At 36.9% G+C, this 25367-nt stretch overlaps 1 protein-coding gene and 1 pseudogene across 2 annotated transcripts; both read right to left on the bottom strand.

Moving 5' to 3' along the window:
- Positions 1 to 9801: 9801 nt before the first annotated feature.
- On the bottom strand, positions 9802 to 10432 carry LOC143441227 (olfactory receptor 5AK3-like; annotated as a pseudogene).
- A 315-nt stretch (positions 10433 to 10747) lies between these two features.
- On the bottom strand, positions 10748 to 21625 carry LOC117703806 (olfactory receptor 5AK3-like). 2 transcript variants are annotated; one of them, XM_034495646.2, is made up of 3 exons: positions 21548 to 21625; positions 20105 to 20270; positions 10748 to 12397 (listed from the first exon to the last, which is right to left on the bottom strand). In XM_034495646.2, exon 3 carries the CDS (start codon positions 12372 to 12374, stop codon positions 11445 to 11447), a length of 930 nt encoding a protein of 309 aa, XP_034351537.1. In that variant the 5' UTR covers positions 12375 to 12397; positions 20105 to 20270; positions 21548 to 21625; the 3' UTR covers positions 10748 to 11444. The 2 variants fall into 2 exon arrangements, with proteins under 2 accessions (XP_034351537.1, XP_076784358.1); XM_076928243.1 differs by lacking the exon at positions 21548 to 21625 and adding an exon at positions 21320 to 21531.
- Positions 21626 to 25367: the final 3742 nt, after the last annotated feature.

Genomic DNA, 25367 nt, shown 5'->3' with positions numbered 1-25367 from the left:
TTGTAATCATTAAAATATATTTGGAAATACATCCCATCTCTTGGGGTCCATATACTGACTGGCCCACAACTCCGGCAGGAGACCCTTGCTTTACCTGAGGCTATATAAGTACTAGGAACCCAAGGTTAGACAACATCCACCTTCTGCTAACACCCCCTAAAGCTGGCCCACAGTTCTCTACAGCATCTCATCTCCTGGGCTTCATATGCTACCAGACTGACAACTCCAGCTGAAGACTTCTGCTTTTCCTGAGGCCATTCTGGTACTAGAAACCCCAGATGACAAAAGGCAAGAGTAAGAGCACAATAGATAATAGAAAGGGAAATATTACACCACCAGAGCCCATCTATCCTACTACAACAAGCCCTGGATATTTCAATACAGCCAAAGTACACAAAAAGGACCTTAAACCCAATTTTATGATGATTATAAATTTTATGATGAAATAAATATAATTATAAAGAAATGAATAAATCCCTTAAAGAACTTCAATCCATGAAAATAAAAACAAACAGGTGAAGGAAATAAAACTGTTTAAAACCTGAAAATAAAAATAGAAGCTATAAAGAAAACAAACTGGATATGGACAATCTTGGGAAGAGAACAGGTACTAGAGACATAAGTATTACTGACAGAATGCAAGAGATGGAAGAGAGAATCGTAGGCATAGATAATGTGATATAAGCAACTGATACATTGGTCAAAGAAAATGTTAACTCTAAAAAGATCTTGACACAAAACATCCAGGAAATCTGGAACACTATGAAAGACCAGATCTAAGAAAAATAGGAATGAAAGAAGAAGAAGATTCCTAGCTCAAAGCCATTCTGAAAATCCATATTCCCTGGATTCTCAGAAAATTGGGACTCTATCTATCTCAAGACCCAGCTATTCCTCTGCTGGGCATATACCACTCCTAAGGACATTCCACCAAACTACAAGGAGTCTTGCTCAACTATGTTCACAGCAGCTTTATTCATAATAACCAAAAATGGGAATCAACCTAGATGTACCTCAACCAAAAAATGAATAAAGAAAATGTGGTACATTTACACAATGGAGTATTACTCAGCTCTTCAAAACAACGATATCCCCCTCACCTGGTCCTTGTGGCTGAGACAGACACCTAGCTGATCTGCTCGTGTGAAGAAACCATATCTTGAGACATACTAGAGGAGCAACTGAACTCAGAGCAGTGGGTAAGAACAATTTCTCACTACTCTATGCCCCAAAGCTACAACTGGGAGCTCAGGACACACCAGGCACCCAAACCCTGCCCCTGTGGAATACCACTCCCCTTCTGCCCCTCGCCTGGTCCTTGTACCTAGGGCAGACACCTAGCCAGTCTACTCCCATAAAGACACCATATCTCAAGACATCCTAGAGGAGCCACTGAACTCAGAGCAGCAGACAACATATCCTGAGACATCCTAAAAGAGCCACTACACTCAGAGCAGCGGAAACCTAGCTGGTCTGCTCCTGTGAAGACACCTTATCCTGAGACATCCTAGAGGAGCCACTGTACTCAGAGCAGCTGGAGCTCAGAATCACATGATTTCAGAGACACCTGGACCCAGAGGAGTTCTGATACAAACAAGATAACTGGAAAGTCAGAGACAGTGAGTACAGGTAGCACTAGAGTTAACCAGATGGCGAAAAGCAAGCACAAGAATGTAAGCAACGGAAACCAAATTTACTTGGCATCATCAGAACCTAGTTCTCCAGCCATAGCAAGCCCTGGAGACCCCATAACACCAGAAAAGCAGGATTCAGAATTAAAATCACTTCTCATGATGATGATAGAGGACTTTAAGAAGGACATAAATAACACTCTCAAAGAATTTGAAGAGAACACAGGTAAACAGGTAGAAGCCCTTAAAGAGGAAACACAAAAATCCCTTAAAGAATTGTAAGAAAACACAACCATACAGGTGAAGGAATTAAACAAAACCATCCAAGATCTAAAAATGGAAGTAGAAACAATAAGGAAATCTCAAAGGAGACTATCCTGGAGATAGAAAACCTATGAAAGAGATCAGGAGTCATAGATGCAAGCATCACCAACAAAATACAAGAAATAGAAGAGAGAATCTCATGGGCAGAAGATACCATGGAAAACATTGACACAACTGTCAAAGAAACTGCAAAATGCAAAAAGCTCCTAACCCAAAACATTCAGAAAATCCAGTATACAATGAGAAGACCAAACCTAAAGATAATAAGTATAGATGAGGGGGAAGATTCTCCAAAAATGTCCAGTAAATATCTTCAACAAAATTATAGAGGAAAACTTTCCTAACCTAAAGAAAGAGATGTCTATAAATATACAAGAAGCCTCCAGAACTCCAAATAGACTAGGCCAGAAAAGAAATTCTTCCCACCACATAATAATTAAAACATCAAATTTACAAAACAAAGAAAAAATTCTAAAATCAGTAAGGGAAAAATGTAAAGTAACATGTAAAGGCAAACCTATAAGAATTACACCAGACTTCTCACCAGAGACTACAAAAGCCAGAAGATTCTGGACTGATATCATACAGACCCTAAGAGAACATAAATGCCAGCCCAGACTACTATACTCTCAATCACTATTGAGAGTATAAAACTCTCAATCACTATTGATGGAGAAACCAAGATATTCCATGACAAAACCAAATTTACACAATATCTTCCCACAAATCCAGCACTTCAAAGGATAATTGATGGAAAACTCGAACACAAGGAGGGCAACTATAACCTAGAAAAAGCAAGAAACTAATCTTCCAACAACCCCAAAAGAAGATAGCCACACAAACATAATTCCACCTCTAATAACAAAAATAACAGGAGGCAACAATCATTTTTCCTTAATATCTCTTAGTATCAATGGACTCAATTCTCCAATAAAAAGATGTAGACTATCAGACTGGATAAACAGGACCCAGAATTTTGCTACATACGAAAAACAAACCTCTGTGAAAGAGACAGATACTACCTCAGAGTTAAAGGATGGAAAACAATCTTCCAAGCAAATGGTCCCAAAAAACAAGCTGGAGTAGCAATTCTAATATCAGATAAAATTGATTTTCAACCAAAAGTAATCAAAAAAGATAAGGAAGGATACTTCATACTCATCAAAGAAAAAAAATGTGCCAAGATGAACTCTCAATTCTGAACATCTATGCCTCAAATACAAGGGCATCCACATATATAAAAGAAACTTTACTAAAGTTCAAAGCATACATTGCACCTCACACAATAATAGTAGGGGATTTTAACTCCCCACTCTCAGCAATGGACAGATTATGGAAACAGAAACTAAACAGAGAAACACTGAGACTAACAGAAGTTATGAACCAAATGGATTTAATGGCTATCTATATAACACTTCATCCTAAAACAAAAGAATGTACCTTTTTCTCAGCACCTCATGGTACCTTCTCCAAAATAGACCATATGATAGGTCACAAAACAGGCCTCAACAGATACAAAAAGATTGAAATAATCTCTTGCTCCCTAACAGACCACCATGGACTAAGGCTGGTCTTTAATAATGACAAAAACAATGGAAAGCCCACATACATGTGGAAACTAAACAACACTTTACTCAATGATGACTTGGTCAAGGAAGAAATAATGAAAGAAATGAAAGACTTTTTAGAATTTAATGAAAATGAGGACACATCATACCAAAGCTTGTGGGACTCAATGAAAGCAGTACTAAGGAAAAATCATAGCTCTACGTGCCTAAAAAAAAGAAACTGCAGAGAGCATACACTAAAAACTTGATAGCACACTTGAAAGCTTTCAAAGAAGAAGAAGCAAAAATACCCAAGAGGAATAGATGGCAGGAAATAATCAAACTCAGGGCTGAAATCAACCAAGTAGAAACAGAAAGAACTATACAAAACATCAACAAAACCAGGAGCTGGTTCTTTGAGAAAATCAACAAGATAGATAAACCCTTAGCCAGACTAACCAAAGGGCACAGAGACAGTATCTAAATTAATAAAATCAGAACTGAAAAGGGAGACATAACAGCAAAAACTGAGGAAATTTTAAAAATCATCAGATCCTACTACAAAGGCCTATACTCTACAAAACTGGAAAATCTGGATGATATGGACAATTTTCTAGATAGATACCAGGTACCAAAATTAAATCAGGAGCAGATAAATCATCTAAACAGTTTCATAACCCCTAAAAAAAATAGAAGCAGTCATTAAAAGTCTCCTCACCAAAAAAAAGTCTGGGACTAGATGGTTTTAGTGCAGAATTTCAACAGACCTTCAAAGAAGACCTAATATCAATTCTCTTCAAACTATTCCACAGAATCGAAACAGAAGGAATACTTCCAAATTTGTTCTATGAAGCTACAATTACACTCATACCTAAATCTCACAAAAACCCAACAAAGAAAGAGAACTTCAGTCTAATCTCTCTCTTACAAATATTGATGCAAAAATACTCAATAAAATTCACACAAACTGAATCCAAGCACACATCAAAACAATCATCCATCATGATCAAGTAGGCTTTATTCCAGGAATGCAGGGATTGTTCAATATTCAGAAATCCATCAATGTAATCCACTATATAAACAAACTCAAAGAAAAAAAAAAACACATGATCATCTCACTAGATGCTGAGAAAACATTTGACAGAATTCAACATCCCTTCATGTTAAAAGTCTTGGAAAGATTAGGAATTCAAGGTCCATACCTAAACATAGTAAAATCAATATACAGCAAGCCAGTAGCCAACATCAAAATAAATGGAGAGAAACTTGAAGCAATCCCACTAAGATCAGGGACTAGACAAGGCTGCCCATTCTCACTTTACCTATTCAATATAGTACTGGAATTCTTAGCCAGAGCAATTAGACAACAAAAGGAAGTCAAAGGCATACAAATTGAAAACGAAAAAGTCAAAATTACACTATTGGCAGATGATATGATAATATACTTAAGTGACCCTAAAATTTCCACCAGAGAACTTCTAAACCTGATAAACAACTTCAGCAAAGTGGCTGGATATAAAATCAACTCAAACAAATCAGTAGTCTTCCTCTACTCAAATGATAAACAGGCTGAAAAAGAAATTAGGGAAATGACACCCTTCACAGTAGTCACAAATAATCTAAAATACCTTGGAGTGAATATAACCAAGCAAGTGAAAGGTCTGTATGACAAGAACTTCAAATCTTTGAAGAAAGAAATCAAAGAAGATATCAGAAGATGGAAAGTTCTCCCATGCTCGTGGATGGGGAGGATTAATTTAGTAAAAATGGCCATCTTGCCAAAAAGCAACCTACAGATTCACTGCAATTCCCATCAAAATTCCAAATCAATTCTTCATAGAGATAGAAAGAGCAATTTGCAAATTCATTTGGAATAACAAAAAACCCAGGATAGCAAGAATTATTCTCAACAATAAAAGAACTTCTGGGGGAATCACCATCCCTGACCTCAAACTTTACTACAGAGCAATAGTGATACAAATGGCATGGTATTGCAACAGAGACAGGCAGGAAGATCAATGGAATAGAATTGAAGATCCAGAAATGAATCCACACACCTATTGTCACTTGGTGTTTGACAAAGGAACTAAAACCATCCAGTGGAAAAAGGATAGCATTTTCAACAAATGGTGCTGGTTCAACTGGAGGTCAGCATGTAGAAGAATGCAAATCAATCCATTCTTATCCCCCTGTACAAAGCTCAAGTTTAAGTGGATAAAGGACCTTCACACAAAAACAGATATTCTGAAACTAATAGAAGAGAAGGTGGGGAAGATCCTCGAATACCTAGGTATAGGGAAAAAGTTCCTGAACAGAACACCAATGACTGATGCTCTAAGATCAAGAATTGACAAATGGGACCTCGTAAAATTGCAAAAATTCTGTAAGGCAAAGGACACTGTCAACAGGACAAAAAGGTAACCAACAGATTGGGAAATGATCTTTACCAATCCTACATCTGATAGAGGACTAATAATAATAATAATATACACAAAGAACTCAAGAAATTAGACTTCAGATAACCAAGTAACCCTATTAAAAATGGGGTACAGAGCTAAACAAAGAATTCTCAACTGAGGAAACTCGAATGGCCAAGAAGCACGTAAGAAATGTTCAACATCCTTAGTCATCAGGGAAATGCAAATGAAAACAACCCTGAAATACCACCTCACATCAGTCAGAATGGCAAAGATCAAAATCTCAGTTGATAGTAGATTCTGGGGAGGATGTGGAGAAAGAGGAACACTCATCCACTGTTGGTGGGATTGCAAGCTGGTACAACCACTCTCGAAATCAGTCTGGCAGTTCCTCAGAAAATTGGACATAGCATTACCTGAGGACTCAGCTATACCACTAATGGGCATATACCCAGAAAATGCTCCAACATATAACAAGGACATATGCTCCACTATGTTCATAGCAGCCTTATTTATAATAGCTAGAAGCTGGAAAGAACCCAGATGTCCTTCAAAAGAGGAATGGATACAAATAAATGTGGTACTTTTACACAATGCAGTATTACTCAGCTATTAAAAATAGTGAATTCGAGAAATTCTTAGGTAAATGGATGGAACTAGAAAATATCATCCTGAGTGATGTAACACAATCACAAAAGAACACACATGGTTTTTACTCACTGATAAGTGGATATTAGCCCAAAAGCTTGATATGGCCAAGATTTGACTCACAGACCACATGAAGCTCATGGAGAAGGAAGACCAAGTGTGGATGCCTCAGTCCTACTTAGAAGGAGTCACAAAATACTCAAGAGAGCAAATTTGGAGACAAAGTGTGAGACAGAAACTGAAGGAGGAGCCGTCTGAAGACCATTCCACCTGGGTATCCATCCCATGTGCAGTCACCAAAGGTAGACGCTGATGTGGATGCCAGGAAGTGCATGCTGACAAGAGCCTGATAATAGATGTCTCCTTAGAAGTCTGCCAGAGTCTGACATATTCAGAGGCAGGTGCTCACAGCTAACCATTGATCTGATCAAGGGGTTCCCAATGGAGAAGTAGAGAGAAGACTGAAGGAGCTGAAAGGGTTGTGGCCCCATGAGAAGAGCAACAATATCAACCAACCAGAGCTCCCCAGTGTTTATACCACCAGCCTGGGAGCACATAGGGAGGGACCCAGGACTCCATCTGTATATGTAGGGGAGGATGGCCTTGTTGGGCATAGGTGGGAGAGAATATCCTTGGTCCCATGAAGGTTGAACACCCAGTGCGGGGGGGATTCGAGGGTGGGGATATAGGAGTCCGGGGGTAGGTGGGGACACATTCTCATAGAAGCAGGTGGAGGGGTGATGGGATAGGAGGCTCCTGGGTGGTGGGGGAATGGGATAAAGGGATAAAATTTGAAATGTAAATGTAATATCCAATTAAAAAATATATAAAACAAAACAAAAAACCCAATGACATTATGAAAATTGTGGGGGGAATGGATGGAAATAGAAAAAAATTATCCTGAGTGAGGTAACCCAGATGTGAAAGACACACATGGTCTCCACTTACTTTTAAGTAGATATTCATCATAAAGTTAATAATAACCATGCTACAATCCACAGACCAAGAGAAGATAAGCAACAAGGAGGGATTCATGGGGGTTGAGATGCATGAATCTCCCTGTTAAGGTAAAATAGAATAAACTTTGTGGATGAACAGCTTCTGGGCTACAGGAAAAGGAGGGGTCAGGTGTAGGAGATGGAAGGAGAGAATATTGGAAGAGATGACTGAAATCTCGGGAGCATCTCTGGAATGACCTAGAAACCTTATATACTAGAACCTTCCAGGAATCTACAAGGATGATCCTAGTTAAGACTCCTACCAATAGTAGATACAGAGACTGAATTGTTCATCTCCTGTAGTCAAGCAAGACTTCCAGTAGAGGTGTCCTGTCCAGCAGAGGCCTTTAGACAGGGGTCTTCGGAGGTCACCTGAAAGAGAGCGGGTGGGGGGGAACAGGTAAAGATGCGAAAAAAGCAATCTGTCAATAGGCTGATCAAATCGCAGTTTTTACTTTTTCACACAGGGTTTATATACACAAAAAGGCAGGATGTGGGGAAGGGGATGATGCAGGAGCATAGGTGTTCAGGGGGAGTACAGATATCTTCCAGAACAGAGTGTCAGCTGGGTGAAGGTTCAGGGGACAGTTCACTATGACTCCGCCTATGAGTCACTTGTCCTAATCTAAGTTGGTACTATCCACCAAGGTCACCTATCTACAAGGTCTATGACTAAAGCCTGGTAAGTATCCACCAAAGCTGCTTGTTTACAATATATTATAGCTATCTGTTTCAGTGTTCTTCCACAGAGACCCAAGACTTTGTGTTAGCAGGCTGACTTTAGGCCTATGGCTTATTTTAGGCCTTCAGTGTATAATCAAAGCTGTCCCTGACATAGAGGGACTGGGACACCAACCCAGCTACAAAACCATTTACCTAACAATTTGTTTTGCATACAAGATGTGCTGTGGTTTAGGTGGCTCAGAAATTGTGGAAATGTCCAATGGATGACTGGTTTATCTTGAGACCTATGCTATGGCAGGAAGCTTCACCTGTTACTGTTTAAATGACCAGGTCCCATAAGGTGGATAGCCAAGTGACCTAGGATAGAAAATGATTCCTAATGATATTCTGTTATACACATAAATTGGTGCCTAGCCCAATTGCCAGAAGAGAGTCATCATTCAGCAACTGAAGGAAACAGATGCAGAGACCCACAGCCAAACTAGGTTGAGCTAGGGAAATCCTGCAGAAGAAGGGAAGGAAGGATTGTAGGAGCCACAGGGCTCAAGGACACCACACAAAAAAACTACAGAATCAATAAACCTGGACTCATAGGGCCTCACTGAGACTAACCTGACAATCAGGGAGCCTGTATGTGTATAAGCCCTCTACATATATGTTGCAGGTGTCTAGCTTGGTTTTCTTTTGAGACTCTTAACAGTGGATGCAGAGGCTACCTCTGACTCTTTTGAAACTCTTTCCTTATATTGGGCTGCCTTTTTCAGCCTCAATCTGTGGGGATGTGCATAGTCTTACTGCAACTTGGTATTCCATGGTTGGTTGATATTCATGGAAGTTCTGCCCTTTTTCTGAAGAGAAAAGGAGGAGGGGTAAATGAGGGGGCAGGGTAGAGGTGGGGAACAGAGACTGAGAAGAAAGAAGGGATGTGAAACTGCAGTTGTGATGTAAAAAAAGGAAGATAATAAATGTATTTATATAAAAATATTTAGAAATATTTGAAAAAGTATTTTAAAAGCTCACATATGCTTGTTGATATATTTAATAGTCTTCATAAGGTTCTTTATAGTAGTACAATATATAGGTCAGAAATACTTTCTAGGGAAAATGAATACAGAAGACATTATAGAATATTCCTACTTTCAATGATCTGATACATTAATCATGCCAGGCATCATTTAAAAGCTCAGTGTTTTATAATTATTGAATATAATCATCAAGTAACAATAGATTTGATGATGCAAATTCTATCCAATCAAAAAACCATTTCCCTATAGATATTTATAGCATGCTTTACCTTATGTCTTCTCATACTATAAATTGAAATATTCAACACAGGAATCGCAATGCTATAGAATAGGGAAGCTGCCCTTAAATCTTCAGGATTAACAAAATGATGCTCTAGGTACCTGGAAGCTAGGGTTCTACAGAATGTTACCAAATTAATGTCTCATGTGAAAAAAGTTTTCACTTCCCTACAGTACAGGATATTTTTAGAATGGTGGCCATGAAGTCTATTTAGGAGATGATAATGACTAACCCAATGAATGTCAAGTCAGATCTCAAAGACAACAGGAATCCTGATAGTGGTGGTAATGTTGGAGCACAAAAGTGCACCAACTGGAGCAAGTCCACAAAGAGAGCAATTGATGATGAACTTAATAGCATGACTGAAACATTTTAGGATTGTGTGCTCAGAGGAATTTTTGGTTCATTCAACTAGGAACCAGCTACTATCTGAATTTAAACTTTTTAGGGACATGATTGTGTTAGTAAAGTGGTTTATAGATGGCCACATAATGGTCTACTGCTGTAGCTGCCAGGAGGTAACAATCACGGGTTGCAAATGTCTCATATACCAACAATTACATTACATATCCTCCATATGATATGGGATCTAACTTCTACCCTTCCTGATGAGGTCTATCTCCTACCATGAACTTCTGCAGCCTTGTGGGCATGATGGTAGATGTGTAACAGATATCAACAAAAGTCAGATGTAAGAAGTACATGGGAGTCTAAAGTCTACAACTATGTTGATGAGGAATATCTTTCCAGTGTTACCCACCAAAGTTGACATGTAGATGACAAAAACCACAATAAAGAGGACCCAGTGAACATCACACTCACTGGACCTTAAATCCTAGAAGATAAAAGTCTGACTCAGTGCCATTTCCACAAGTCATGCCCCCTAGATAGGACTAGAGAAGTAGTGAGACAGAAGCAAAATCTTTGTAACCTCTTTTGATATAAATATGGTCTTATAATTCACATAATTTGGAAATTAAAATTTCCTGACAAACATCATCTAGGATGTTTTATGCTTTCTAAAGAGATTTTTAAATATTCTTGATAGGAAATGGTCATAGAAAGAGAACATTTGAGCCATGGATCCATTTGAAAATGAAGAACTCTTGATAGAAGAATATTAATTTTTAATATATACTTTAAAGACACAGATTCATATTATTTTCTAGTAAAATAGGTGCAAACCCATATTTACAAAAGACAATATTCAAATATTTTTGTGCCCTTTCAACAACCTCCAGCATTTCTCAGCCTCTTATTGTTTTGTGTTTTATTTTTGGTTTTTGGAAAGGTGGTGAACACTATCCTATTAATCTTCCCACCAACTGATTCTTACCACTTAATTGACTAATGGTGTGTGGGAGAATAATCACAAGAGGGGTTGTGAAGTTTTTGATTTATATTGCCTGTCCTTCTGATTCCTGGAATTAAATGATAGTGTGTACTATCATTCTAGACCCTTACAGAAGGTTTTATAAAATTTAATTACAAAAATGACAATATCATTCTTGTGTATAATTCATATGATTCTATTAGCTCCTATAAAATGAGGAGAAATACCATAATTTTATTTTTATGAGTACTATTAGGAAAGGGGTTCATAAAATGTAAGAAAGCAATATCAACAGCTTTATTCATGTACCTGGATGAACCTCAGTAGTAGGAGTACTTGATTATATTTTAAGAAATCTTAGGTTTACTTCAAAGCATTAATAAAACAAGCTTATTTATTTCATAATTTAATTGTTTTATGGTATTTCATGTGTTATCAACAATCAAAGTGTACCTTTGTGTCACATAAACATTTGCTACGTCTCCTCAAGCTGATCAAGGATAGAACACTGTTATCTTGCCTGTTGAGCTATGTTGACATGGAGATCACATTTTCCACTATAAGCATTTGTTTCCTATGTGCCTCAGTGCTTCTATCACATCCTGGTTTCTTAGGCTGTAGATGAGGGGGTTTAACATTGGAATCATAATACCATAGAACACAGAAGCCACCTTCTCTTGCTCTTGAGATTTGTTGGTCCCATGAAGTACATACATATATGAGAGTGTTCCATAGAATATGGTGACAGTGGTCATATGGGATGCACATGTGGAGAAAGCTTTTCTCTTTCCTGCAGCTGAAGACATCCTTAGGATGGTAGCCAAGATAAATGTGTAGGAAAGAATGACAACAGAAACAATGAATGTCAAGTTAAACCCCACAAAGATTGTCAATACCATGATATTGAGATCAATACTGGAGCAAGAGAGGGCAAGAATCGGTGGTACATCACAGAAAAAATGATTAATGGCATTGGATTTACAGAAATTTGATAAGAAAGTAAAACTTGTATTTACAGTGGCATTTAGGAAGCCCATAGTGTATGACCCAAGCAGCAGCAATATGCAGAGTCTTTGGGACATGATAATAGGATAGCGCAGTGGGTTACAGATGGCCACATAGCGGTCCACAGCCATAGCAGCCAGGATGAAACCATCACTGGTTACAAAGATACCATATACCAGTAATTGAGCTATGCATCCTGTGAAGGAGATGGATGGTTTTGTGCTCACAAAATTTTGCAATGTCCTGGGAGTGATGGCAGAGGAATAACAGAAGTCCGCAAAAGCCAAATGCTGCAGGAAAAAGTACATGGGAGTGTGCAGTGAAGAGTGAAGTTTGATGAGCAGGATCATGCCAATGTTGCCCACTAAGGTGGCTATGTAAATGACTAGGAATACCACAAAGAGGATGTGCCAAGACTCATGTTGACCAGCAAATCCCAGGAGAATAAATTCAGTCACTTTGGTGTCATTACTGTGTTCCATGGTTAGTAGAAATCCAATATCAGCTGAAATTGTCAAAGAAAAAAATAGCAGAGAAAATAACTTCATTTTGATTTGTTTTTAGAAAAGTTATAATATTTGTTTTTAATCACTTCAAAGAATAGTTTTCTTTGTGTATGTGTGTGTGTGTGTGTGTGTGTGTGTGTGTGTGTGTGTGTGTGTATTTGGGACATGTGTGTACAGGTACATGTACATGCATGTTTATGTGTGTATTTGAGAGCTGATGGCCAGATCTGGGTGATGTTCATCAGGTATTGTTCATCTTTTGCTTTGCAATAGGATCTTTCACTTTATTTGGAACTTGATGCGTCAGCTAAAGTGGCTAGCAGGGAACACCAGTGATTTGTCTGTCTCAGTTCTGGGTTTATAATTGTACACCATCATGTTTGGGTTTAGTTTTATATGGTTTCTGGAGATCTAAAGTCAAGTTCCTATAGTTGTATGAGAGTACTTTACTGAATGGATTACTTCCCTTGCCTCTCAAAGGTTATATTTTTAAATGACATATTTCATGGTGTTTAAAGGTTGAACCTTGCTACTTAGATTAGTTTCACATATGTTTTTTAGAAACTGCTTTTGAACAGATCCATTCTCAGCAACTGCTTGTTATTTTATTAATGTACAAGTTAACAGAAATGAAAAATATGCTTATTTTCTTTTCTGAGTGTTGCTTATGCTCTATATTTTAATCAAAATACATTCATTAGTAATTGTGACTAAAAATCTGGATCTAACCTTATATTTCTATCTAATCTTTCTGTAAGTTAATTCCATGCCTCACTTTGACCTTTCATCCTCCTTAATACTCCTCCTTATCCACCGTGGATTTATTGTCATGTAAGATATTTTTACCAAAGAATGTAGAAATATTATATTTTGTAAAGTTTAAAACTTTAATGAAAATTGATAAAATATATCAGCTCTGTCAAAAGTTTTAAATAATTTTCAGTGATCAAGATTACCTCCTGTGTTTTCTTCATCACAGATAGATTAGGTGGAGTCCATGGCTTGGTGGTTCCCCATCATACATCAGTATCTTTGTATCTTATTGCTCCCTCCTCACTGTTCACCTGTTCTGCTAGTGTTGAGCTAAAGCTGGCTATAGCTCATCTCTGCTGCAAATAATTAGTTGTCACAATTTCTATGTGACATATTTCTAGGAACAAAATTACTGAATTTGAGTATTGACAATGAACTTTATGTGATGGATGAGCTAGTGTTTATTGCTATTGAAATATATATTTATGGTCCTGTATCCCTACTTACTCATGAAATTGATGTTTTCCTAAGAAAAATATGTGTCTAGAAGTGTCTTATTTTTTTAGTAAGAGAAAAATAATCTTATCAGTTTTTAATGTCCTTAGATTTTGACATTTGTCTTTTCAGGAAATTGCCTGCCTGTAGCAACATCAGTGTCTCTCATGATTTGATTTGTGAATGATTTTTGGAATTTTCTTCAGTTGCCAACAATGATTTTTTTTCATATTCTAGCCTCTGTTCCTTGTGTCTATTTTATCTTTCCTAGAGTAGAGATAAAAAAATCTAAAGTAAGAGTGGATTACTTTTACCTATGCTCTTACAAAAAAAGCTTAATAATTGATAATTTTGAGCTCTTGTTGTATTCTGTTGGAGAAATTTTGTTTAGCCCACTACTTTTTCAAACTTATTTTTCTGGCAGAACCAAATGTTGAAATAAAACTACTTTCTTCTTTCCTTTAATTAATAGTAGCTAATGGTGGTTGAACAATGATATTTTGTATTATAGTTTTATTTTCAATTAATCTCAATATTAATTTTTAAACAATATTGACTAGGTTGACTAAACATCTAGAGTGTTATTGATATGTGAATACATGTCTGTTTATGGACATTTGTGTGTGTGTGTGTGTGTGTGTGTGTGTGTGTGTGTGTGTTTGTGCCTTGGAAAGATTAAAATATTTCAAAGCATTAATTAATTTTGACCGAACATTTTAAAATATCATAAAGCACTTGATTTACATACATTACATATAAAATTTAGCACATATTTATGGAGAAACTATTTCCAATTTTAATGAATATTGGTTTTTACTCTTTGAGAACTTTGCATGATATTGTATCTATTTCTCCTTCTTTCCCTTTATATGCTCCTCAAATTCCCCTCTTGACTTCATGTTCCCTTCTTAAAAACAAACAAACAAACCAACAAACCAACAAACCAACCAAAGCCAAACAACTTACTAAATCCCAATAAGTTTCACATATGTGTTATAGGAGTTGGGCCATCCACTGGTATTCAGAGTCCAATCATTATACATACTTCTAGAGGAATTAGTTGCTCTCCCTCCAAGTAGGTATCCATTGATAATAGCTCTCTAGTAAGGGGCAGAAACTATGAGAACTCCTCATTCATTAATGAATGATTAAAAAATCACCAATTCATTTCACAAGGTTAAGATAAGATAAAAAAATTCAATATGAGAGAAAGTTAAAACTCCAATTTGGGACTATAATTGCAAACATCTGAAATCCAGTCATGATTACCGAGATCAAAGACAACATCAGTAAATGCCTATTACTTTTCCTTCTAGGTTTTCATTTAACTGATGAATTAAAAACAAAGTGTGTGTGGGTACCATATTATCACTTTTAGATATTGAATGAAGACCCGAAGCAAGTAGATTGGCTGACAGTTCCAGTTAATCTTGGCCACAGATGGTGGTCATGTATGAGGCACTGTTGGGGAGTGGATCATGAGCTTCAACAGGCTCGCTTTTCTTAGATGATAAGGAACAAAGCTTGCCAGGCTGTTTTCAGAGTCACAAAATAAATGTGCCATATTTCTTGTCTAGGGATGGGCTAGATAAAATGAATAAAAAGGAGCCTCCCAGAAATTGTCTTTGCGAGAAAAAGGCAGTATAAAGGGAAATAAATTTTTCTAGGTAATGACTATCAAGTTACATTTATCCATTGAATAAAAACATTTTTTAGCATTGAAAAGTTAGTTAATATAATTTTCCACATTGAAATATTACAGCAATATCATTTCAGAAGATACCAAACATTTTTTGATAAACGTTGATAATCTTTCTTGGGAAAACATAAATGGGAAGAAATGATGTTACCCTGGAAAATGGGTTTATAACATTTTTGTGAACATCATCACTCCCAACAAGTCATAAGAAGTGCTTATAAATGAAGAAATGTTGAAATATTCCTTAAGTAATTGCTTATTTATATTGAATATATATACACAATTGAATATATATTTAATATTTTTGAGACCCAGGCTAGAAAAAAAGGCATGAAAAGAAATTAAACATAATTATAAGGGAGGACCAAGATCATACTTAGTTTTAGATGATTCAATTGTCCTGAGGGAATAATTTAATAAATTGTTAGTGGAGTTAGTTAAGTCATTTAATATTAGGCTAATATATGAATGAATATTTACTAGAAAAAGAAAGAAAGTACTTTAAAAAGTCTCTACTATAACTCAGGTCTGGCCTCTGGGTACTACAATATCAACTTGTTAGGCAAAGTACATCTACTAGTGCAATAGTGGCATGCTTGTTCCAAAGGAAGCCAACCATTTTATGTCTGAATCTGAACTTGCTTTATGGAACAGAATACATGTGCGGCACTGTAAAACTCGTTAAACATCTATGACTAGGAGAGTCATGGTTCTTTAAGGGAAGTTTACTGCTGATGTTTTTCTAAATGAACATCTAGTCCCACTGCCATCTAAATAGTATATTTATATGCATAGACTTTTGTATCTCTGAGCCTTAGTTAAAAAAGCTTTTTAGTCATGGGTGGTGGTCAAAGCAGAGGCACTGAAAGTAAAAGGCCTTCTAGTGTTCAGCTCTAACTGGGACATCTATATCTACTATTCTGAGCCCCAGGAAACATTGTGGAAGAGTAAGTGGAAAGACTGCAAGGGGCAGAGTGTGAGGAAGAGTACCATAAAATGCTGTTTATTTAGGATGTGATGTGCCTATTGCAATTATAAACACTCACAGCTAAGACCACTTGCAGAACATCCCTGTTACACCAAAGCACAGGAAAATAAGAGGAGAACTAGATAGGAGAAAGAAGGTTTCATCAGGAGTGGGAGGGAGATAAGAAAAGGTAATGAGAGGGGGTATGATTGAAGATTTTGTATGTAAGTAAGAAACTACAAACCGCAACCAAATCAAACTAAACGAAGCAAAACAACAACAAAAACAAAGTAAATAAACATTTTAGTGAGATTACAAACCTAAATATAAACATAATAGGGTATATTCATGGTTTTTCATTAAGGAAATAACTTTTCCTGAAGCACTGAAGAGTCAAACAGACCAATTTCTTGGATAAAAATGCAGAATTGTCCCATTACATTTTCAACATATTAATCTATAACTTCTCTGTAGTTGTAGTTACATCCTTGAGAAAAATTTATGTTTGACCTGACAATTCTATATGGAGTTTGAAAGGAAAATATGTTGAGTGAACAACTTGACCAGACAGCAGAAGTTATAAAACAGTAATTATGATGACATCATGCAACTGTCCTGAAGGTAGAAGAGCATGTCGGTGAACCTGAGAAAAGCAAACTATGTAAGCTTTCAAAGGAAGGAGGCAACCAACAGCCTCACCCAGCTATGATGCCTATAAATCATATCAATAACCAGCATGATACAATAGCCCTGAGATACAGTAGTGGCATACATACTTTGACAGTGACCAACAGTTCTATAATTGCACTTAAAACTTGCTTGACAAGATAGTAACTATGCCTGGCACTGGAAACCTAGTTAACTCTTCAGTGCTAGTGAAATCATGGATATTGTAGGAGAACCTATAACCACCATGTTTCTAAACCAGCAAAATCCATAGCAATAATCTAAACATTTGTCCCAATAGCCACAGATAAGTGTAGTTTTCATCCCAAATCAAAGAAACTTCTTTTTGTAACAGAAGAAGATCACTACAGAGAATGACAATCAGTCAAAATGCAAAGCTGTGGAGTTCAGACCTAGTATATATATCTATAAAAAAACTCCTTTACCTAAGGCTCAAGAAACATCATAGAAGATGGGCTGAAAAGATTATAAAAGTCAGAGGATCAGGGAGGATTTTCTTTTTAAGATTATGTCTCTTAGCTATATCCATAAATCCTCACTAGCATGACTTTTTAAATATGAGCTGAACAATGATGAGACCAATATACATGCCAAAGTAGAAAAGAAAATGCCAATGGGGCCTCAATCCTACTCAAGCAACAATAGTCAACTAAAAAATACTGAGAGTGGGAAAAATAGTCTCTTCCAGGGAAGAACACACCAATACCAATTGGTCAGTCTTAAAAATATGCAAGCAAGTTATAGTACAGAGATGGAACAAGTTATATTAATAATATATATGTATATATAATATGTATATGTAATAACAACTAATGAAAAAGAGGCTGCGAATTTGATAGAGAGCAAGGAGGAGATGTAGGAGGGTTTGGAGGGAGAAAAAGGAAGTACAAAACCACAAAAGTATTAAAATACACTGTAGTGCTCTAAATACTTAGGAATATGAAGAAATCATACTGAATTCCAAGTTTATACTTTACAAATGTTGTTTTCTCATGCATTATGGATTTAAACATGTACATTTTACATGAGAGAAACAATACTGACTACTTGTGACCTAGCAATGCAGAAAAAAGTTTAGATAAATTATAAAGCAATATAGAATATGGAAATTTTCGAGACTGGAGAGAGAATTCACAGGGTAAAAGAACTTGCTGTGTAATCATTGAGTTTAGATCCTAATATCCATGTGGACATAGTTGCACAGGTTCATGTAACTTAAATAGAAATATAGGATCTCTGTGGCTTTCTGGCCACTAGCCTATGTACAGGTAAACTAGAGACTCCCTTTCAAACAAATAAGGAAGAAGACATCCTACATCGTTTTCTGGTGCACATACATACCCACTCAGACACAGACCTTTACCATCTGCACACAAAATAAAAAAGTACTCCCATTAAAATGCTCAACACTACCAAAAAAAAAAAAAGATTGAAATTTGTTTCAACAGATATAAATAATAAAGATCCAGTATGTATAATTTTTATAAATTAATCTTATGGAAAAATTTATGAAAGATATGAACAAGGCAATTGTAGAAGAAAGACCTATGCTTCGACTCATATATAATTCCAACAAATGACTTAAAACCAGGTGAACTCCGACACCTAGAAGTTGACAACCGAGTTGTTCTACCAATAGAACCTCCAATTCGTATACTAATTTCATCCGAAGATGTATTACATTCATGAGCTGTTCCTTCACTAGGCTTAAAAACTGGTGCAATCCCTGGACACCTAAATCAAGCTACAGTAACATCAAACCTCCCAGGACTATTTTATGGGCAATGCTCCGAAATTTGTGGTTCAAATCATAGCTTTATACCAATCGTCCTTGAAATAGTACCTTTAAAATATTTTGAAAATTGATCAGCCTCAATAATTTAAACTCACTAAGAAGCTAAGAACGTTAACCGTTTAAGTTAAAATTAGAGACCTTAAATCTCCATAGTGACATGCCACAACTAGATACATCCACATGATTTACTACTATTATCTCATCAATAATTACCCTATTTATTTTATTTCAACTAAAAATCTCTACACAAACTTTCCCGGCACCCCCCTCACCAAAAACCTTTACAACACAAAAAACAAAAACCCCTTGAGAATCAAAATGAACGAAAATCTATTTGCCTCTTTCATCACTCCAACAGTAACTAAAGTTAAACGGCCAGTGACTAAAGTTAAATGGCCGCGGTACCCTGACCGTGCAAAGGTAGCATAATCACTTGTTCCTTAATTAGGGACTAGCATGAACGGCTAAACGAGGGTTCAACTGTCTCTTATTCAACTAAGTGTTCAACTGAGGTATGAAAATATATACAGCTTACCATTAGTCAGGCAGTTATATATGAAAACTTCATTAAAATGGAATTTTACATATCAATTTAAAGTGTCAAGTTTTTTTGAGAATTGTCGATACACAGGAAAACATATATTTTTTTATAGAAATGAAAATTGGTGTTTATGTTAGAGACAATTTTGAAACAGTTAAAATAAACCTATGTTTTTACTGGCCAAATCTCTGGTATAATATTAATACTTAAAATAAATTAATGACAACATTCCATTTATATTCATGTACATTTTTATATATGTTTATACTGGAAGGCACACAAACAAAGGAATGTCCAGTCTCATTTATTAGAGAAAGAAGTAAAGAAAATCAGCAAGTCAATTGTTATAAATAAATATATATAAATATTCCAACATAACCCCAAGTTAATAAAGTTTCAGAAATTCTCAGGGACTCAGCTGTCAGGAAGGCCAGGCAGAGCCATGGGCAGCTCCATAGGTGTTATGGTGAATTTTGAATAAGAATGTCTCTTTAGTGGTAGGCATATAACACACTAAGTTTGCTGCTACTTTGAGCTTCTCTGGCTCCTTGAACTACCATGAGACAAACAGAACAGGGTTCATTTGTAAAAAAAAAAAAAAAAAAAAAAAACTAGGGGTACCATAATAATTTTGAATTAAAACAGTACATTTGTGGGGAGCAACAGCTTTCTAGAGCTCAGGAAATAAAGCACATGAACACACACAGACACAGATACACACACACACACACACACACACACACACACTAAACACAGTGGAAAAGAATACCTGAATGTTCTGAGAAAGTCAAATCTCTGATGAGTCCACATGCTTCCAAACTTCATGTAAAGTCAGAATTGTGCAGCTGTCCAGGGACAGACTGACCTCAGCTTGATTACCAGTCACAGCTTCAGAGTGATAGAGGACTTTATTCCTTCTGTCTCAGTTTTGTCTCCTGTAAGATGGGGTCACAGATTTACTTAAGGTGACATGTTCACTCTAACGATTTATGAAAACAAATGATCAGAAACAAGGTTAGCAAAAACACAGTAGCTTCATCTTATAGACTGATATGCTGACTCTCAAATTAAGATAAATATGTATACTTATGGAAAGGTGTCCATATCACATTGCACACTGAGGAAAGGGTCTTGCAGTTTGATATGGACAGTGTGGAATATTCAAAATATATTTTACACAATTTTATTTCTTTTCTAATTTTCCTCTTTTCCTTTTTACTGTTACATTTTTAAAATACAGTATATATTTTTGATAATATTTTCCTTCTCTCAGCTTTTCCTATATTCTCCCCACTTCCCTAGCTACCCAACTTCATGTTTTGTCTTCTCTTTCAAAACAAAAACAAACAAAAAAGAAAATCAAACAAATGAAAAACTCCAGTAAGATGACAAATCTAGACAAAGCAAAATAAAACAAGAAATGTGTGCATGCGTGCGTGCACACACACACACACACACACACACACACACACACACATCCCATAAAAATCTATTGAGTTGGTTTTGTGTTTATCAACTATTCATGAGCAGAGGGCCTGCCATGGAGTGTGCTTGATAGATTCAGTGACACTTCATTGGAAAAAACTGATTTTTCTTTTTCCAGCATGTATTAATTACTAATAGCTTTTTGTTTAAGGGGTAGGACTTTATATCCATTTCTTCCTTTTCAATGCTGTAATTTTGCCTGCTTTGAACCTATGCAGGTCGGTATTTGCTGTCACATGGTCTTTGTGTTTGTGCATTAGTTCTGTTGTCTCGAAGATACTGTTTACATTGACAACAGATAAAAAAGTTTCTGATTATTATTTTAGTCATGATGTAGAAGAGATAAATTATAGTTGATAGATAGCTGATAAATAGCTGATAGATAGCTGATAGATGATAGATAGACAGACAGACAGACAGACAGACAGACAGACAGAGATATTAAACCTGCAAACTCAGTTCATAATTTTCATTTCATGGCTGAAAGGAATTCACTCACCACAGGGCCAGTACTGAATGAGTGCTCAACACTCAGTTATACACGTGCTAATAAAACACTAAGGGAGCTCAGATTCCTTCTGTAGTTTAGTTATTTGATCTTTTGTTTACCCTCATCCTCTCTGGACAAATCAGCACAATTCATTTTCTTAACTCAATTTCCATAGTGGGACCAAGGAAGAAGTGAAACATTTTGGAAAATAAGCTGAACTCTTTTACATTTCACTACCTGCTCCAATGTTGCACAGAAGAAATTGAAAACCTCACTAGCTTTGCTTTCTTTAAATCATGGTTGCTTCCAGAACCTCTGCAGCAGGCACAGACTGATCATCAAGGTATCTTGAATGTTTCTTACCCATGAGGGAGTTCATATTTGGGGGTTAAGGGATCAATATTCACTCCCTTGAGAACCTGGAGCTCCAGGAGCTGAGATGAAATGAAGTAAACAGTATTCTGAAGTAATATTTTATTGACTAGATTTAAAATTTTTAGAGACCATTTTCTTCCATTTTTATCATGAACTATTAGTGTCCTTTTTGTTGTTGTGTTGCCTTACTATTTAACAATTGTTATTTCTTGTTATAAGTCAGGTTGAACACCTTTTCAAAATAGAGCCAAGGATGTGTGCTTAGCTTTAGATATAAAGCTTTGCTACCGAACTCATACAAACCCGGGCTTTCTGAAACATGGAAAATATGACTCAAATTTAAGAGTGTTAGAAATGCAGCCTTTTGGAGATGTATCACCACATTAACCATCTTTTATTTACCAAAACAAAATATTAACCCATGATTATTTCTTTCTTTACTCAATAAATACTTATTTTCCAAAGACATCCCTACATAAAGAAAATGTTTACTCTAATTGCACATTACATAATTCAGATATTTAACTAGAAATCCCTGGAATAAGAAACTTTGAATTGTGTTTGTGTATAGTGCTGTTATTAAATCTGAATTAATTGGTCTTCCAGGAACAAACTAATTTAAATGAGATTGTACCTTTTAGCTTACCTAGCTTTTAGCTCACATATGCAGACTGATTATCAAACAATGGCTGCCCTATTCCCAGTATCCTATGTCCTTTTAAAGTAAGGGTAAGCAAAGAATTGTAAGAATGGAACATCAACTGGGTAGATGTATTTAAACATGAAAACAAAGGCTTTGTGTCCTTAGAAATTCTGTATGTAAAAGGTGTTGGCTAGACTTATAAATATGGAGCAAGAGGAATTTGTTTCTTATGCTCACACTGACCTTTCTTATACTTCAATGCATGTGAAGTAGAGAGATTTTTTTCTGTTCTAAAATTGTTCCTTTTTTTCATGGCATCTCTTAACTTCTTGCCTCAGGAACATCTCTGAAGCCACAGAGGTTGACTTATCTGAGTGAATATATGTATATACACATATATAAACAATATCTGTAAGTCTTCAGCCCCTGAGGCAGGGAGGAAGAACAGATATCTCAGTTCTTTATCTTGCAGAGGGACAATTTTGAGGGGCATTTTGTACTGTCCATTAAATACATGGCAGAACAGTTCCAGTTTCACAATTTGTAACCAAGACAAATAATTCCCTCCTGCTTGTATTGTCTCTATCTGTTTCACTCTTCTTCCAGCTATTTTCTGTGATTTAGGACAAAAACCTTCAAAAACGTACCCTTGGGCCTTTATGACCACTCTCATATTTGATATGCTGCACAACACTTTTGAGCTAAGCTTTGAAATCTCTGTCCTCAATTGACCTGGACCAGCAGGTTGTTTCTCAGTGATGGGCTCCTCAGAGAAAGGACCAAAAGTCCAAGATAAGGAGATAGAAAAGCTAGGGTTGGGAGGTCTTTCATAAGCTATGTCTTATGCCCAAGAAACTTATTAAAAAGTACAGTATATTATATATTGTTTTCAGGGAAAAATGGGACAGAGTCCATAAAAAGCTATCATCCAGTGGAAGTTATCCAGAGGATAACCAAGCAACGTTGTACAAAGGGAACATTGGGTAGCCCTTTACAGGCTGACCACATGGTGGCCATTGGACTGATAAGTACAGCCTCTTCAGAAGGACCAGCAAAGTTCCCAGAAACAAAACCTTAACTACTTGGAGGCTTTGACCTCAGACACAGACTGGGCTTTGCCAAGTTTGCCCCTGGGCAAGGACATAGAACTATGTTCTTTTTGTCCTTTCATAAGGGTCTCTGAGAAATTCTTGAATTGATCTGACTCAAAACCTCACCAATACAATAGCATTAAGAGTAACATCGTTGGGAAATGATCATGATTAGATTATACCATACATCCCAATGATGAGATTTATATCTATCTGTTTAAAAAGGCATTGCTTCCACTCTATGTTTGATGTTGTGCTAGGATGTAATACACCAAGAAGAGAATCTGTACCAGACCCAACTATGACAGTACCTTACGTCAGACATCTGGCCTTAAAGTCCTTGTGACATGAATGTCCTTTTTTTTATGGGCTAGAGAGATAGCTCAACATTTAATAGCACTGGTTCTTCTAGACCCATGTTCAATTTCCAGTACTGGTATGGAGACTGTCATAGTTAGGGTTTCTATTGCTGTGATGAAACACTGTGACCAAAAAACAAATTGTGGAGGAAAGGGTTTATTTGGCTTACACCTCCATGTTAATCATCAAAGGAAGTCAGGACAGGTACTCTAATAGGGGAGGAACCTGGAGGGAGGAGCTGATAGAGAGGCCATGGAGAGATACTGCTCACTGGCTTGCTTCCCGTCTTGCTCAGCCTGCTTTCTCATAGAACCCAGGACTGCTAAAGCAGGGATGGAACCACCCATGATGGGCTGGGCTTTAACCCATCCACCACTAAAATAATGCCTTATAGCCAGATCTTATGGAGCCATCTTTCAACTGATGTTCCCTCCTTTCAGATAACTTAGTTTATGTTTCAAACTGACATAAGAGTAGGCAGCACAACTGACCCCTTGTCAACTTGACACTCAAAAGCATCACTATTAAGCAACCCTTTTTCTTTCTTAGTCATCCCCAATCTCTCACATTAAAAAGTAAATAAAATTGTTTATTTATTGAGAACAGGGTCTTTTCTCCTAACAATACATCCTAACCACAGCTTTCCCTTCCTTCATTCCTCCCAGCTCCCCTACACTTCTCCTTTCACCCAGACCCACTCCTCCTCTGTATCCCTTCAAGAAGAAGCAGGCCTCCAAGAGACAACAACCAAACACAACAAAACAAAAAACAATAAGAAAAGCAAAAGCCTTTCTATTGAGGCTGGACAAGCCAACTTACTAGGAGGAAAAGAGCAGATGAAAGAGTCAGAAGCCCACATGATCCCACTAGTAGGAGTTCCCCACACAGCAAGCTAACAGCCATAACATCTGCACAGAGGAGCTGGTATAGACTCATTCAGGTCTCAGGCTTCTTGCCTTAGTCAATGTGAGCCCATATGAGCCCTGTTTAGTTGATTTGGTTGGCCATGTTCTCCATGTGTCCTCAATCTCCTCTGGTTCCTACAATCTCCCTTCTCCCTCTTCTGTGGGAGTTCCCTGATTTTCAATGGGAAGGACCTGATATAGACCTTCAGTTTATGCTAAGGGAAAGAGGCCTACCTCTGGCTGTGGATCTCTGTGCCCACTCCCATCTGCTCCTGGAGTAAGTCTTTTTGATAGATGACTGGACAAGGCACTGATCTATGAATATAGTAGAATATCAATAGAAATTGTATTATTTCATTGACTTTTTTGGCTAGTCATGTTTGGTTCTACACAAGATCTCTGGGCTATCCAGTCTTTGGTTCCTGGCCATCCAGACAGTACCAGATATGGGCTCCTTCTTGTGGCATGAGACACAAGTTAGACTAGTCACTGGTTGGTCACTCCCACAAGTTCTACGTCTCCATTGATGTAGGACATCTCATAGGTGGAATAGATTGTAGGTCAAAGGTTTTGTGGCTGGGTTGGTGTTTCAGTCCTCCTAACGGAAGACTTGTCTGGTTATAGAGGATGGCTGGTTCAGCCTTCAAATCCTCCATTGCTAGGAGCAAGTCCACTAAAATCAG

This window comes from Arvicanthis niloticus, chromosome 2 (genome assembly GCF_011762505.2).
Source record: "Arvicanthis niloticus isolate mArvNil1 chromosome 2, mArvNil1.pat.X, whole genome shotgun sequence".
Lineage (NCBI taxonomy): Eukaryota > Metazoa > Chordata > Mammalia > Rodentia > Muridae > Arvicanthis > Arvicanthis niloticus.
This window is presented reverse-complemented; position numbering and strand designations above follow the sequence as displayed.

Bases quoted from the DNA above. Each gene is read 5' to 3' on its own strand.
- LOC117703806 (XM_034495646.2), bottom strand. From the start codon at position 12,374: ATGGAACACAGTAATGACACCAAAGTGACTGAATTTATTCTCCTGGGA.